Here is a 14,269-nt window from a genome sequence, read left to right as displayed (position 1 = left end):
AACTGAGGTTTATCCAATTGGAACAAAATCATCCTCTCTAGATAGCCAAGAGCAAGGCACATTTACATCATACCCCTCTGAGTTAAAGTTCAAGGTCAAATGGCAGTCTGGAAAAACAACTTTGTCATCAAATTAACACTGTCATTCAATTTTACCAATGTGGAATCTCAAAGACCACTTGGCCTTCCAATATGTTCTTGCATCATAATAGTGTACCTGCTCTGAAGTTGTACACCTGATATTTAATGTGTCCTTGACCTCCTTTTTTTTCCAGATTGTAACATAATTAACAAAAACCATTTTTGATCATAACTTGAATAAATCTCCAATTTTCATGATAGAGTTTTATGGCACGATTGTAGATTGGGACACATTTTCTTAATTTACCCTATCCCTAAATATTAAAGGTCAAGTTCACATGGTGATACAAAAAAATATATTGGATCACAGGTCACCTTTGGCAATTGCAGATTCCTTGTTCATAATTAGATTACATGTCAACTTAGTTGCTCAATGTTCATTATTCAGTGTTTTTCTTGACAAATACAACAGTGACAGCTGTTTCTTATGTGGTATGATAGCAAAATCCTAGAAGCATGAGTCGTTTTAGATAATTAGGTAAAAAGATCTCTGAAAGTTAATCTTGTGCAAACAACAGGTGTTTTCCACATCTCAGAATGTGAATACAGTATATTTGTATTCGTTTCAGCATCTGTCTGTTTCCTTCAGACCTGAGGTGGCATTACACATGGGGGAACAAAAAAGAAAAGATGTTATTGTGTCACAAAAAAATTGAATTTCAATTGTTTATTGTACAGATTTAAAAATTTTCAATTTCTCAATATAAAAGTTGGTGATGACAATGAAGCATCAAAAAAAATTAATTAATTAGCCTCCAAAAAGGGTATGAGGTTTATCACACCGCATCACACCAACATGGGCTTGCCATATCATCTTACTCCATGGAGAGATGTAACAAAGACCAGACAATGTGTGCAAAAGGTAACAAAACACCAGCCATTGAGTAGATAGCTGGCCTTTAATGTATAATCAAGGAACTCTCGCAAAGAACCAACGAAATGAAATTTTAGTCAACAGATCAACTGCAGAGCAGCCACGAGTTACATTTTATGAAGAATGACGTGTTGGTTATAAATAAAAAAACAGGGAAAAAATCAATTAAAACCAAGTAATGCAAAGTGGTTTTCACCACAATGAACCATCTCAGCCACGTCATGCAATGCACTTAACCCACAATGCTCGACCACCGGAATGTGCGTGGGTCAAGCTGCTGCTGCTGAACAATCCAAACATGTAAGTCTCAAACTTGACGTCATGTCAGTTGCCCTGCAGTATGAAAATTTGATCATAGCATCATAGTAGTCTTAAGCTCGAGTGCCCTTGAGTCGATTACAGATGCGTGCCTCGTTTAAAAAAAGAAAAAAGTCTTCCGCTCAAATGAGTTGCATTAGAACAGATATTCCTCCTGCAAATGTTGTGTGTTCCTTTTTTAAACAACATTTCTACCCATTACATTAACAACAAAAAAAACCTTATTGAACATCTTTTGTCAAAGAATATGGAAACCATAGTGTAACAGTGTCTACAACGTGACAAGACATGTTGGAAGTTTAAAAAAAAAAAAAAAAAAAAAATTGGTTGTTACAAACACAATGGAAACATGGGTGCAGACAAACTGGCCCTAAAGCACAGAAAGCCATTTCAGGATGGTGCTAAGCTCAAAGAAATTAAAATGAAAGGCCAAAGTAATCGGTCTTATTATTGGTTGCTGAGGTCATACAGTATATCAAGTTATTGAAGATACTATACTGGCATGACCTAGTTTGGCCCAAACTAATTTCTCCTGATTTAGCTTTGACCAATCCCAGATATCTCTGGTTTGAAATATTCTGACCCAAATCGTTGAATTCAGGATTGAAGCTTGCACCAGAATCAGCTCGAAGCAACTTGGAGCGGGGGGAACAAGCATCGGAATAAGTACGAGTAAAGGACTAGATGGTCAATGCAGCGACCAGAGCCAGAGCAAGATCTCCAAGAAATAACACAAAGTGCTCCTCCAGCATTTTACATCTGCAACAATGCACAACAAATTCTGTCAATGCCCGAAACAAATTCAGTGCTCAGAAAATGAATACAACTTTACCTCTCTCATTTGCTTTCAGACCCAATCTTTTATCCTCGCTCACAATCAACCTGGCGTGCCCAAGCTTTTCACCGAAGCAAAAAATTCCCCTTTAAAATTGTACTCCCCTCACCCATCCTTTCTGTGCTTCTTTTCTCACCTTTACACAATGGATTCCCATCAAGCTATAAACCTGCTCCCTTCGATCTCATTTCTTGCTCATCTTTGACGTGTCCCTTTTGTTTCTGACCCACACTCAGCATAACAACTGTGTGGATAAATACTTTCGGTATCTTCTGCAGGGGTAAAAACAAGCAGTTTTTTTTTTCATACATTCTTTGTCCACCTCAGTCTGTCTCTATGTGTGCCTTTCAAGTTGTTCTTGAATTGTTGCTGGAAGACTGCAGTATAGAGCTGGCTCGACCACAAAGTTTGCCCTGCGAAGGCAGGGGCAGTTGGCGAGCGTCACCGGAAGAGCACCCAAAGGGTTTCCACGCAGCTCAAGGTGAGAAAGGCATTGCAATTGACCCACGCGAGGGGAGAGGTAGGGGAGGGCATTGTGTCCAAGATTGAGTACGCGCAGGCGCTGGCATGAGAACAGCTCTTCGGGCAAGGCCTCGAGCTACGGGATTGGAAGTGTGACGGTGGACAGTGTGTGGAAAGTTAGGGAGGGGCCATGTGGTTTTGAGGGTTGTGGTTATAGATCACCAAGAAATAGAACGTACCTTGTTTCCACTCAATGCAAGATGCTGCAAACTGCTAAGCTTTGCAATATCCTGTGGAAGGTGAGTGAGAAGGTTGTGACTGAGGTCAAGCAGGCGAAGTCGACGACAAAGAAAGAGCTGATTAGGCACTGAGCATAGCTGGTTACGTGTCAAGATGAGCTGCTCTAATGCTGAGAGCATACCGATCTGGAAATAATAAAAACAACAACATTAATAGCAAAAGGTAGACAAAATATTCCGTTTCCATCAGTGATGAGAATGTACAGTTCAGTGTGTTCACAGTACTTCGTTTTTTTAATATTTAAATTCTACCGTTTTTGAGGTAAATGCAAGCTAAAACACAAGCACAGAAACAAACCTGAACTGGTAGGTAGGATATATTATTATACCAGAGCTTGAGCGAGGTGAGTCGATGGAGATGTTGGAAACTGATTAGTTCTTCAACGGTCTGTAGATTGTTATCCTGAAACAAGGAGGAAATGGAGAAATTTGAGAAGCAGGATAATTCCCTTATTTATCAGTCCCCCCCCCACCCCCAAACTTATTCCCTTTCCCTCCACTACAAGCAATCATTTTACACAGCATTCTCTCTCTCCCTTTCACAGCAGTCACCCGCTTCACTCTCATAAACACTTTCTTAACGTTGTGGTTAAAGGTTGCTTATGATATGCGAGGGATTCCATATGTGTTTGCCTTATTACTGGCTTTCATCCCAATGCTTTTTGAAAAACCAAAACAAAACAAAAAACAGGAAATATTGTAATCGTCCCCGTCTCTGTCCATCCATCTGACACGTGATCTCAACAGTTGTGCAGAAATTCACCAAACTTCGTAGGTGCAGAGCAGTCCTTTGGCCCAGCCTGGGGTGAAGCCAAAATGTCAAATACTAAAAAAATGCAATTACAGGTGCATTTGTGAACATTTTTAAGTGAAACTTTGTATATGTAATCAACATTTGGGAACACATGAAATATGTAACCTTTTTTGATTTGGTTCATGCCCCGGGGTGGTGGAGGGGGACGGGGGGACTTGGGGTCACAGGGTCAAAACGGGGGGGGGGGGGAAACTAAATTCGATATTAGGTCATTCCTGTTGGAACTTCTTTCAACTTTGTTTTAGACGGGAAGTGTGGGATTTGCGATGATGAGCCATCCACTTTGCTCTCGTTTTTTTGTTTGTTTCTTCCTTGCAATCCAATTTCTTCTTCCATCAAGCTTTTTTTATTTTTAAACCAAAACCTCTATCATTGTTAATAAAGTCAAAACATTGTCAAAACCTCCCTGTCAGGGATGGTATTCCCCAAGGTAGTGTTCTGGGCCCAGTTCTATTCCTGATCTTCATCAATGATCTTTCTGACTGGAAAATCCTCTTCATCTATTTGCTGACGACTCCACCCTGTGCCGTGACATCCGTCATCCTTCAAGACAGGCAGGCTGCAGCCTCTTCCCTCTCTTCAGACCTTGAAAAAAAAATATCACAAGCTCATCAAACACTTGGAATGTCTTTCAATCCTGACAAATCTCACACTCTCGCTATCTCTCTGAAAGGACCGTCTGGAAAACCCTCTTATCGACTTTCTTAGCAATCCTCTTGAGGAAGTTAAGTCATTCAAACTCCGGGGTCTCACTATCAGCCATGATCTTTCTTGGGCAAACCACATTTCAAAGTTGGTCTCCAGTCCCAACTGCCAACTTTATGAAACCACCAAAATCTAGAATCATTTCCACTGGGAATCCTCCATCGTGCAAAGTCCTTCCTTGGCACATTTGAACTCCTATACACCAACAAGGCCTTCATCCACAGCTTGATGGAGTACTGCTCTCCCCCTGCCTCACATATTGACACCATGGTAACCATGACCTTTAAGATTATTGGAATCTCCTCCGATGAAGGTGAGTCTATGGGCCCATCACCATCACAGACAGGTTGGTGGTCTCTGTCTTTGACGGCCTCCTTTCTGGTCTTCCACCCTCTGCAGGTTTCTGCAGGGCACACATGGTTCACCATCAACCCCCTTCTGGTGAAACCACTAAAATCTAGAATCACTCCTCACCTTAACTCATTTGTTCTTTTTATTCCCACCTGTGGAACCAACTTCTACATCCTCTTCAATCTCATTCTTTCCACCAGATCTTCAAGACAGCAGTTCACCATAATCTCAGATCGTCCCCAATCCAAAACCATGATCTTTTCTACCTTCGTTAACCCCACCCAAATTTCCAGTTTTTCCTTCCTGAGAGTTTGCTTCTGCATCCATCTTGTCCACCCCATGCATCCTCTCCTGCCACCCATTCCTCCCCACACCCATGTTTGTCTACCTCCCTCTGTCATGGCCTTTGGCTCTGCTGTTTATGTGCCCCCCCCCCTCAAATGTTCCTTTTGTCTCGTTATGCACAAGCCTCGACTATGTATACGAAAAAAAAAAGATGTTTTGCATTTTGCACCCTCACTGATATAGAGTCTCAGCTGTGAAAGCACAAATATTTACAATAGATACACAGCAACCATTTTGCCAATGAGATAAAGTCCAAAAAAGTGATATCTCGGACCGGTGTAAATATAATCTTTTGCACACTCCCACGTTATCTGGTCCTTTCGTGACAATCTCACCTTCAAGTCGAGGCTCTGTAGGCTGGAAAGCGAGAAAATGGCATGCGGAATTCGCTGCAGATCACAGCGCACTAGCTGGAGTTCAGTTAAGCCAGAGAGGCGCTTCAGGCTGGACAGCACAAGCAATTTAGATCCTTCATTATTGAGGCACAGAGTCTGGAGTTGTGCTCCTAAATCTGAAACCACCTGGAAGGCAGAATGCAAAAGATAAGAAAACAAACAAATTAGCTGGATGGAGCTCATGAAGCAGATAATTGATGGAAAGCAAAGACCTGTGGGATTTTTCCGAGCGAAGACTTTATGCGTAAAGAACTTAGGTGCTTGAGCTCCCGGAGAGCATCCAGCACAGGCATGCGAGGATCATCACCAAGGCTCCCTGTAAGGTGCAGTTCTTGCAAATTCTTGAGAGAACTCAACCAGAGGGGTAACTCCTGAGGCTCCGTGAACTGTACGAATGAAGAAGCATGTTGATGAAAAATTACAATGGAATTGTGCGTGCAGAAGCGTTTCAAAACAAAATGTTTTTTTTTGTTTTTCCATAAAATACAATCAGGATATACAAATATAGATGGAAGAGAAGAGAATCTGAGAGTGAGCACAGCATGAAAAAGCCGTTTCTTTTTTTAAAGCAAAAGACTGACCTTTAGATGCAAAGAAAGAAGATTTTCACGCAAAAATGAAAGAGCAGGAGAATCCAGCCGAGTTGGGGAGTGGTAAAGCCAGAGCTCCTGAAGAGAGGAAAGCTGGGAGACTCTGGCCGGAATTACGACATCTGGAACAAGTTCTAGTTTGAGAACCTCCAGTTCATGAAGCTCAAGTACCGCATCAGGAAGACCTGATCAAGGAGACAGTAAGGAATTACGAGAAAGACAAAAACCACAAGGTAAAAAATGTAGAATGATAATAAAAAAAACACCAATAAGGGGAAGAAAGAAAGGTGTGAATGTACCAGACAGCATAAAAAGATGAAGTTCCAATTTGTCCTGAGCATTTCTTGTGACCTTCTGCAGAAGTCTCTCCCTTGTCCACTCTTGATTCAAATTCAGTTGCCTCAACTTATTCTCACTTACCTGAGGAAAAGATCACATCACCAAAGGAGACTTAAAGGTAGATAGAGAATGGCAAAATATAAAATACCATGTAAAATACAAAAGGGGGAAAAAAACAACCAAACTATAAAAAAAAATGAACATGTGGCAATCTCCTATTTTAACATTTTTAAAAGGTGTGGGTGGTTCTACCGAGACCACATTTGCACAAAATGCCTCATCATATGGGAGGTGCCTCATCACCATCTCAAATTCATAAAGTTGCAGGCCCAATGTACATCCGGAAAAATGCAAGATTCGTATTTATATTCATGTTCGGCTGAGGATTTTTAGTAACTCCTTCTCTCCGCTCCTTATAGACAAGTCATGCTCCTCATTGCTTAAGATGACGATATGGATTATTCTTGTTTTTTAAATGATTCACGATGAATTGAAATTCAAATGTGTTGGTGAAAAAGACGCGCTACATTTTGAGACTTCTTTGTATTTGAAAAGTGTGAAACAACGTTTATTATTTCTTATTACTTGGCAAAATTGTTTTTTTTTGTTTTTTTTGACAAGTATGTTGATCTGTTTGTCCGCGTGCCTCCAGCCCAAACCGCTCAACCGATCGTTCTGAAATTTTCCGAGATTGTCACCGACCCTGCGACGATCCCACATTGAAGTTTCTTAAAATTTAGTCGATGACCAAAAAGATCTACATAGGCCAAATTTTCAAAAATCCTCAATTTTTCACCCAATCGACTTGAAATTTGAAGGCCATTTGCACATCAGGTCACTGAATTCAACCACTTATTAATTTTGAGGTCACCATAGGCAAAAAGGTCAACATCGGCCAAATTTCTAAAATCCTCAATTTTAATCCAATTAACATAAAATTTGAAGAGCATTTGCATATCAGGTCAATTGATTTAACTACCTATTAATTTTGAGGTAAACATAGGCCAAATTTTCTGAAACCCTCAATGTTCATCCGATTGACTTGAAATTTGAAAAGCATTTACACATCAGGTCACTGAATTCAACCACCTATTCATCGAGGTAAACATAGGCCAAAAGGCAAAACAGGTGAAAAGGCCAATTTTGGCCAAATTTTCTAAAATCCTCAATTTTAATCCAATTAACTTGAAATTTGAAGACCATTTGCATATCAGGTCACTGAATTCAATCACCTATTATTTTTGAGGTCAATCGGTCAACATCGGCCACATTGCTAAAATTGCTTCTAAAACTGTAAATTTTCATCTGAATGACTTGAAATTTGTACAGGATTTGCATATCTCCTCACTGAATACAACCAATTATTTTTGAGGTCGGCACATGCCAAAAAGGTCAACATAGGCTAAATGGTCAACAACTTCGGATCACTTTCTAAAATCCTCAATTTGCATATGATAGACTTGAAATTTGAACTGGATTTGCATATCAGGTCAATGAATTCAACCACCAATTAATTTTAAGGTCAAAAGGTCAGCACAGGCCGAACTTCTAAAATTGATAGGGCCAAAATATATATATATATATATATATATATATATATATATATATATATATATATATATATATATATATATATTATATCTCAAAAAGTTGTGGACAAATTATGATAAAACAATTAAAAAAAAAATGTTGATGAGATGGTGAGGTGACAGCAAGAAGCGGATTAGATTTTGCTTTGGATCCAGCCCATCAGTGGGATACAAAACGTGAACTGTTCCACCTGACAGAGGTATGCGCTTTAACAAGTGCCATTCTACTTTATGCTATTTTGCCAAGTGTCGCTCCATGAGTGATTTTTTTTCATTATTACGATTATTATTATTTTTTCTAACAATGAGGAAAATATTGACCACAAAAAAAAAAAAAATCACAAGCCATTAAAATTGTACTGTGGGCTTGAACATATATTACACAATATCATGAAACACTATCTGCTCTCACAATATCCTAGATAATCGTTTAATGCATGCGAGACTTTACAAAAAGCAAAAGGAACACGTACCTCAGAAAGGAAAATGGCAAAACGCTGTGCGTATAGAGGATCATACTGATCTACTAAATGGAGAACGAAGGCAAAATCATTCTTGACATCAGGCACATCACTGCAAGCACCCCCATGTTCCCTTGTGAAACTGTACTCTCGGAGTTGACTACGTAGCATCCAGACAAGAGCATATACACACACTGCACCGTAGATCCCAACAAGAATCAGATATGAAGATGCAAGAATTGTGAGCAACGTGGCGAGTGGATGAGCGCAGCAGAACAGAGAGTAACCAGTGAGTTTCTCAATGGAGGGCAGAGAGCAAGGAACGTCGAAAGTGATTTGGGAGAGGCAACGAAGCGAATAAGCTTCTATGGCCAAGAATTCAGCCACCTGTTAAAGGTGAATGGAAAAAAAAAAGTGCAACAAGAAAGATGAAATGCAATTAATCCGCTTTGTACTTATTCAAACAGTGTATGCACAATCCTCCCACAGTCAAAAATAAGAGACTCAATACTTTGCTCTCGTCACAATTTTAAAACTTAATGACTGAAAGGCCCTGGAAAGAAACTTTATTAGCAACAAGTACTGTTGATGAACGGAATAAAAGAGGTAACTTTTCCATCAGAAGAGAAAAAGCAAAAGATGCTGACGTTTCCAGTGATGCAGTACGTACATCGTGGATGACATTTTGGTGAGAGGCAAAGATTTGTACCACAAGTGAAGATGTGGAAAATGGAAATAACTTACACAATGTCCTGACTCTCTCATCACTTAAAAAAAAATTTTATATATATATATATATATATATATATATATATATATATATATATATATATATATATATATATATAGATACACACAAGGTGTGTTCAAAAAGTATCCAACCTTAATTTTTCGTGTGTAAACAAATGAAGCTAAGGAGGCGTGGTTTGGTACACGTATGTAGGCGATCCTAATCCGTATGCATGAATATTTTCCCGCCTGCAGAAGCTGTCAGTCGCCGACAGACCGCCAATGAGTGAGGAAGTGTAAGTGAGCGCCGTCGGATTTTCGTTTTTGACAAAATGACGGATCACTCTGGTCTCATCGCCAGTGATCACTGTGTTGAAGAAGTTGGATCGCTGTTCACAGTCTCCAGCATGTCCTGTGTACTCCAAACGGAGTTTCTTCTGCTCGATCGTTAGCAGCTTTGGCACGAACTTCGCTGAGATTCTCCTTCAGCCCAAATCCTCAGTCACAATGGAATGAACGGATCCAATGCTGGCGCCCGCCTCGTCTGTAAGTTTTCTGATCGTGATTCGACGATCCTGCATCAGCAGGGTCCTCACTTGGTCAATGACGATCTCATTTCGGGATGTTGAGGGCCTACCAGAACGTGCTTCACTTTCCACTGATGTGCGACCATCATTGAAGCGATTGTACCACTCTTATCAGTGTGGTGCCCATTGCTTCGTCCCTGAAGGCCTGTTGAATCTTGCGGATCGTTTCCACTTGGGAATCGCCAAGCTTTACACAAAATTTGATGCAGTAGCGTTGTTCACATTTTTCCGTCAAAAACGAAAATCCGACAGCGCTCACTTACACTTCCTCACTCATCGGCGGTCTGTTGGTGACTGACAGCTTCTGCGGGCGGGAAAATATTCACGCATACGGATTAGGATCGCCTACATACGTGCACCAAACCACGCCTCTCTAGCTTCATTTGTTTACACACGAAAAATTAAGGTTGGATACTTTTTCAACACACCTCATATATATATATATACACACACACACACACACACACACACACACACACACACACACACACACACACACACACACACACACACACACACACACACACACACACACACACACACACACACACACACCCCTTCTAACTAGTGGATTCAGCAATTTCAGCCACACCCATTGCTGACAGGTGTATAAAATCAAGCACACAGCCATGCAATCTCCAAAGACAAAGTGGAATGGTCCATACTTAAGAGCTCAGTGACTTTCAACGTGACACCGTCATGGGATGCCACCTTTCCAACAAGTAAGTTCATCAAATTTCTGCCCTGCTAGAGCTGTCCCGGTCAATTTTAAGTGCCGTTATCGTGAAGTGGAAACGGTTAGGAGCAACAACAGCTCAGCTACAAATTGGTAGGCCACATAAGCTCACAGAACGGAACCGCCGAGTGCTGAAGCGCATAGCGTGGAAAAATCATTTGTCGTCGGTTGCAACACTCATTACTGAGTTCCAAACTGACTTTGGAAGCAATGTCAGCACAAGCACTGTTCGTCGAGAGCTTCGTGAAATGGGTTTCCATGGCTGAGCAGCCGCACACAAGCCGAAGATCACCATATGCAATGCCAAGCGTCGACTGGAGTGGTGTAAAGCTCACTGCCATTAGACTCTGGAGCAGTGGAAATGCGTTCTCTGGAGTGATGAATCACGCTTCACCATCTGGCAGCCCAACGGACGAATCTGGGTTTGGCGGATGCCAGGAGAACGCTACCTGCCCGAATGCATAGTGCCAACTGTAAAGTTTGGTGAAGGAAGAATAACGGTCTGGAGCTGTTTTTCATGGTTCCGGCTTGGCCCCTACATTCCAGTGAAGGGAAATCTTAATGCTACAGCGTACAATGACAATCTAGATGATTCTGTGCTTCAAACTTTAAGGCAACAGTTTGGGGAAGGCCCTTTCTTGTTTCAGCATAACAATGCCTCATGCACAAAGCGAGGTCCATGCAAAAATGGTTTGGCGAGATTGGTGTGGAAGAACTTGACTGGCTTGAACAGAGCCCTGACCACAACCCCATTGAACACCTTTGGGATGAATTGGAATCAAGACTGTGAGGCAGACCTAATTGCCCAACATCGGTGCCTGACCTCACGAATCAAATACTCTTGTGGCTGAATGGAAGCAAATCCCTGTAACAATGTTCCAACATGTAGTGGAAAGCCTTCCCAGAAGAATGGAGGCTGTTATAGCAGCAAAGGGGGAACCAACTCCATATTAATGCGCATGATTTTGGAATGAGATGTTGGCCATGTAATGTGAGATTATATATATATATATATATATATATATATATATATATATATATATATATATATATATATATATATATAGTTACAGGCCGGGGGTCGGCCACCAACCGACCGCACTGAACGGAGCCACAAGTCGAGTAGGTCCGACCGATCGCCCGGAATATAGATCGCCGCCCAGATAACTCCGAGCGACGGGTCCTTGTACAAGAACCGAAATACGCCAATCGGCAGATCACGTGGGGTAGGGTCGATTGCCAATCTTCAATGTACCTAAATACCCACGTGATCCAACTACCAGGGTATTCCACCCTCGACGGAACTCGTACGGAACAAACCGCCGAGGCGAGCTTGTCCGTGCGAGATTCCGAGCGGCGTAATCGCCGAGAACCGTCGGTCCAAATGTCCCCCTATTACGGCAAACCAACGGCTTTCTAACTCCCAACACGAAATGTTCAGTCAATGAGGGAATGGATGCAATGAGCAGGTTTACATTCACAAATTTATTAAACCGAATTTTTTTGTGATGATAATGTTTGGTTTGCCTGTATTTCGAGCCCCCGAGTGAAGGATCGCTAGTTGTGTATGCCCAGTTCAACATAGGGGATCGTGTATGGGATCTTTTTACAGTTTTTACTTCGTAATAACTTTGTTATTTTATTGGAATTTGCAATTTATTATTACTATCAAATTTTACCTCTTGCAAATATAAACGATCAATCGTCACTGATCGCTGCAGCACGGGGGCACGAATTACACGAAATGTCAGCCACACATTAAGTCAAGAGGGCACATTTATCGCTGCTTGTATAATATCCCGTACCACAAACGGGGTTTTCATTAACAGACATGATATATTCAAGGCAGACTACGTTAAAGTTAACTTACCATAACTTCAAGAACTTTTCAAGCCACCATGTTTTCCACGTTATGGTAACCGGAATTAATCGCTTTCGCTTCGGTCTCCGCCGTTTCACGACGGAAATAACCGATGTTGCTTCCATTCCCCACCGTTCTATTTCGGGATTGACCGTTCTTGTGTCCGTCACGACTGTTCTTGCGTGTAGAATAAACGTGTTGATTTCGGTTATATCTGCTATTGTGACCGTAATTCCTGTGTTGGTTTCAATTTCGGCCGCTTTTTCATCAATTTTAGCTGTTTTTGTAACAAGAATGACAGGTTTTCATTCCGTCTGACAACTTTGGCGTCCGTTTGTTAGGGGGGCCTGCGTATGCAATTATACAAGAAACAAAAGAACTACAAACGTCTACTTATTATGTACAGTCGTTTACACTTAACAGCAGTTCCTACTTATTAGACGGGCCCACAGACACACACACACACACACACACACACACACACACACACACACACACACACACACACACACACACACACACACACACACACACACACACACACACACACACACACACACACGAAACGGTGGCCGAGGCCTTTAATCATGAGCTCCAGCTCGGAGGACAGGTGAGCTGAAACTCAGAGCTTCACTCGAACCTTTCCACCTCGTGTGGTCTTCAACTTGTCCGGTCCCGGGCTCCAGCGAGAGCGAGCTGGATCCAATCGCTGCGTTCCTTCCCGAGCTCCCGCGAATCCTCCCGCGCTTCTCAACACGTGCCGGAGAGACGAGGCACCGATCCTCGCTTCCCCGAGGAACCAACTCAAAGAAGAGGCCGACACGTCGCACCAAGCCGGGAAACAAAATGGAGAACGACAAGCTCCACGAACCAAGAGGAAGAGGAAGAAGCCTCCACTCGCAGCTCGAGCCGAACAACCGGCTCAAGTTCCTTCCAAAACAAAGCAGCAGCCGAAGCTCACTGAGCCAGCCGAAGCAAAAAAGCTTCCGAAGGCCTCAAGCCAAGCAGGACCCGACGGCTGAACGACTGCTCTCTCCGAAGCAAAAAAGCTTACTCCTCCCAAAGGACTCAGCACACGAACTCTGCCACGGGACTCCCACGAACTCTGCCATGGGACTCCCACAAACTCAGCCCTACCACGGGACTCCCACAGGACTCTTTTTGAATAAAGAAAAGATGTCCTCTTTATCCTTTGCACCCTCTCCCCCGCACCCGGCATGACTCATGCCCTCGTGATCCACCCCCGCTCAACCACGGGTAGGAGGGAGATGTTGACGTCATCGCAGGGTTCTTCTTCCTCTTCACAGAAGAGGGGGAGGGACGTATCCATTGTTTGCTCCCTAACTATAAAATCGACCCGCAGCGCATCTAATCGATTTCAAAACATTTAAACAATGAAAGGTGAGCTATCTCGGGAACATGCACTTATCAACATAGCTGACGAAGGGAACCTGTATGTTGTGTGCAATGGAATTCCAAATTCGTAACAATATATATTTATATATCTCATTATAACCACTGACTCATGGACTGCCTGACTTACTGACTGAAATTAAAGATTGGTACCTTCCGGTCGATGCAGAAAGCTCAAATTTTGTGTGCCGATGCGCATTGAAGCTAATACACCGGGGGGGGGGGGGGGGGATTACAGAACCGTCCAAAAGCATCCATAAATTTAAATAAATAAATGAAAAACAAAACAAATGTAGGTGAGCGACTCGAGACAATGGGGCAGCACGGTCCGTTATTGCTTACAATGTGTAAGCATACTCCGCTAATTATATATATATATATATATAAAAAATCACACACACACACACACACACACACACACACACA

General features: G+C 42.1%; 1 protein-coding gene across 7 annotated transcripts in view; it reads right to left on the bottom strand.

Annotated features, from left to right (window-relative positions):
• Positions 1 to 413: 413 nt before the first annotated feature.
• The window catches only part of LOC147022899 (volume-regulated anion channel subunit LRRC8A-like), a 46,985-nt gene continuing 33,129 nt past the window's right edge, over positions 414 to 14,269 (bottom strand). For 6 of the 7 annotated variants that reach the window (XM_085887844.1, XM_085887839.1, XM_085887843.1 and 3 more), the window contains 8 exons: positions 8,530 to 8,904; positions 6,428 to 6,548; positions 6,120 to 6,313; positions 5,751 to 5,924; positions 5,479 to 5,664; positions 3,227 to 3,331; positions 2,869 to 3,054; positions 1,004 to 2,765 (listed from right to left, as the gene is read on the bottom strand). In XM_085887844.1, coding sequence (XP_085743970.1) covers positions 2,502 to 2,765; positions 2,869 to 3,054; positions 3,227 to 3,331; positions 5,479 to 5,664; positions 5,751 to 5,924; positions 6,120 to 6,313; positions 6,428 to 6,548; positions 8,530 to 8,904 — 1,605 coding nt within the window. In that variant the 3' untranslated portion in view covers positions 1,004 to 2,501. Of the gene's footprint in view, positions 732 to 1,003; positions 2,766 to 2,868; positions 3,055 to 3,226; positions 3,332 to 5,478; positions 5,665 to 5,750; positions 5,925 to 6,119; positions 6,314 to 6,427; positions 6,549 to 8,529; positions 8,905 to 14,269 lie in introns of those variants that run through there. The other variant, XM_085887845.1, reaches the window with a different exon arrangement.

Source organism: Eptatretus burgeri, chromosome 7, assembly GCF_056783735.1.
Source record: "Eptatretus burgeri isolate ZD-2024b chromosome 7, Ebu_testis_v1, whole genome shotgun sequence".
Classification (NCBI taxonomy): domain Eukaryota; kingdom Metazoa; phylum Chordata; class Myxini; order Myxiniformes; family Myxinidae; genus Eptatretus; species Eptatretus burgeri.
This window is presented reverse-complemented; position numbering and strand designations above follow the sequence as displayed.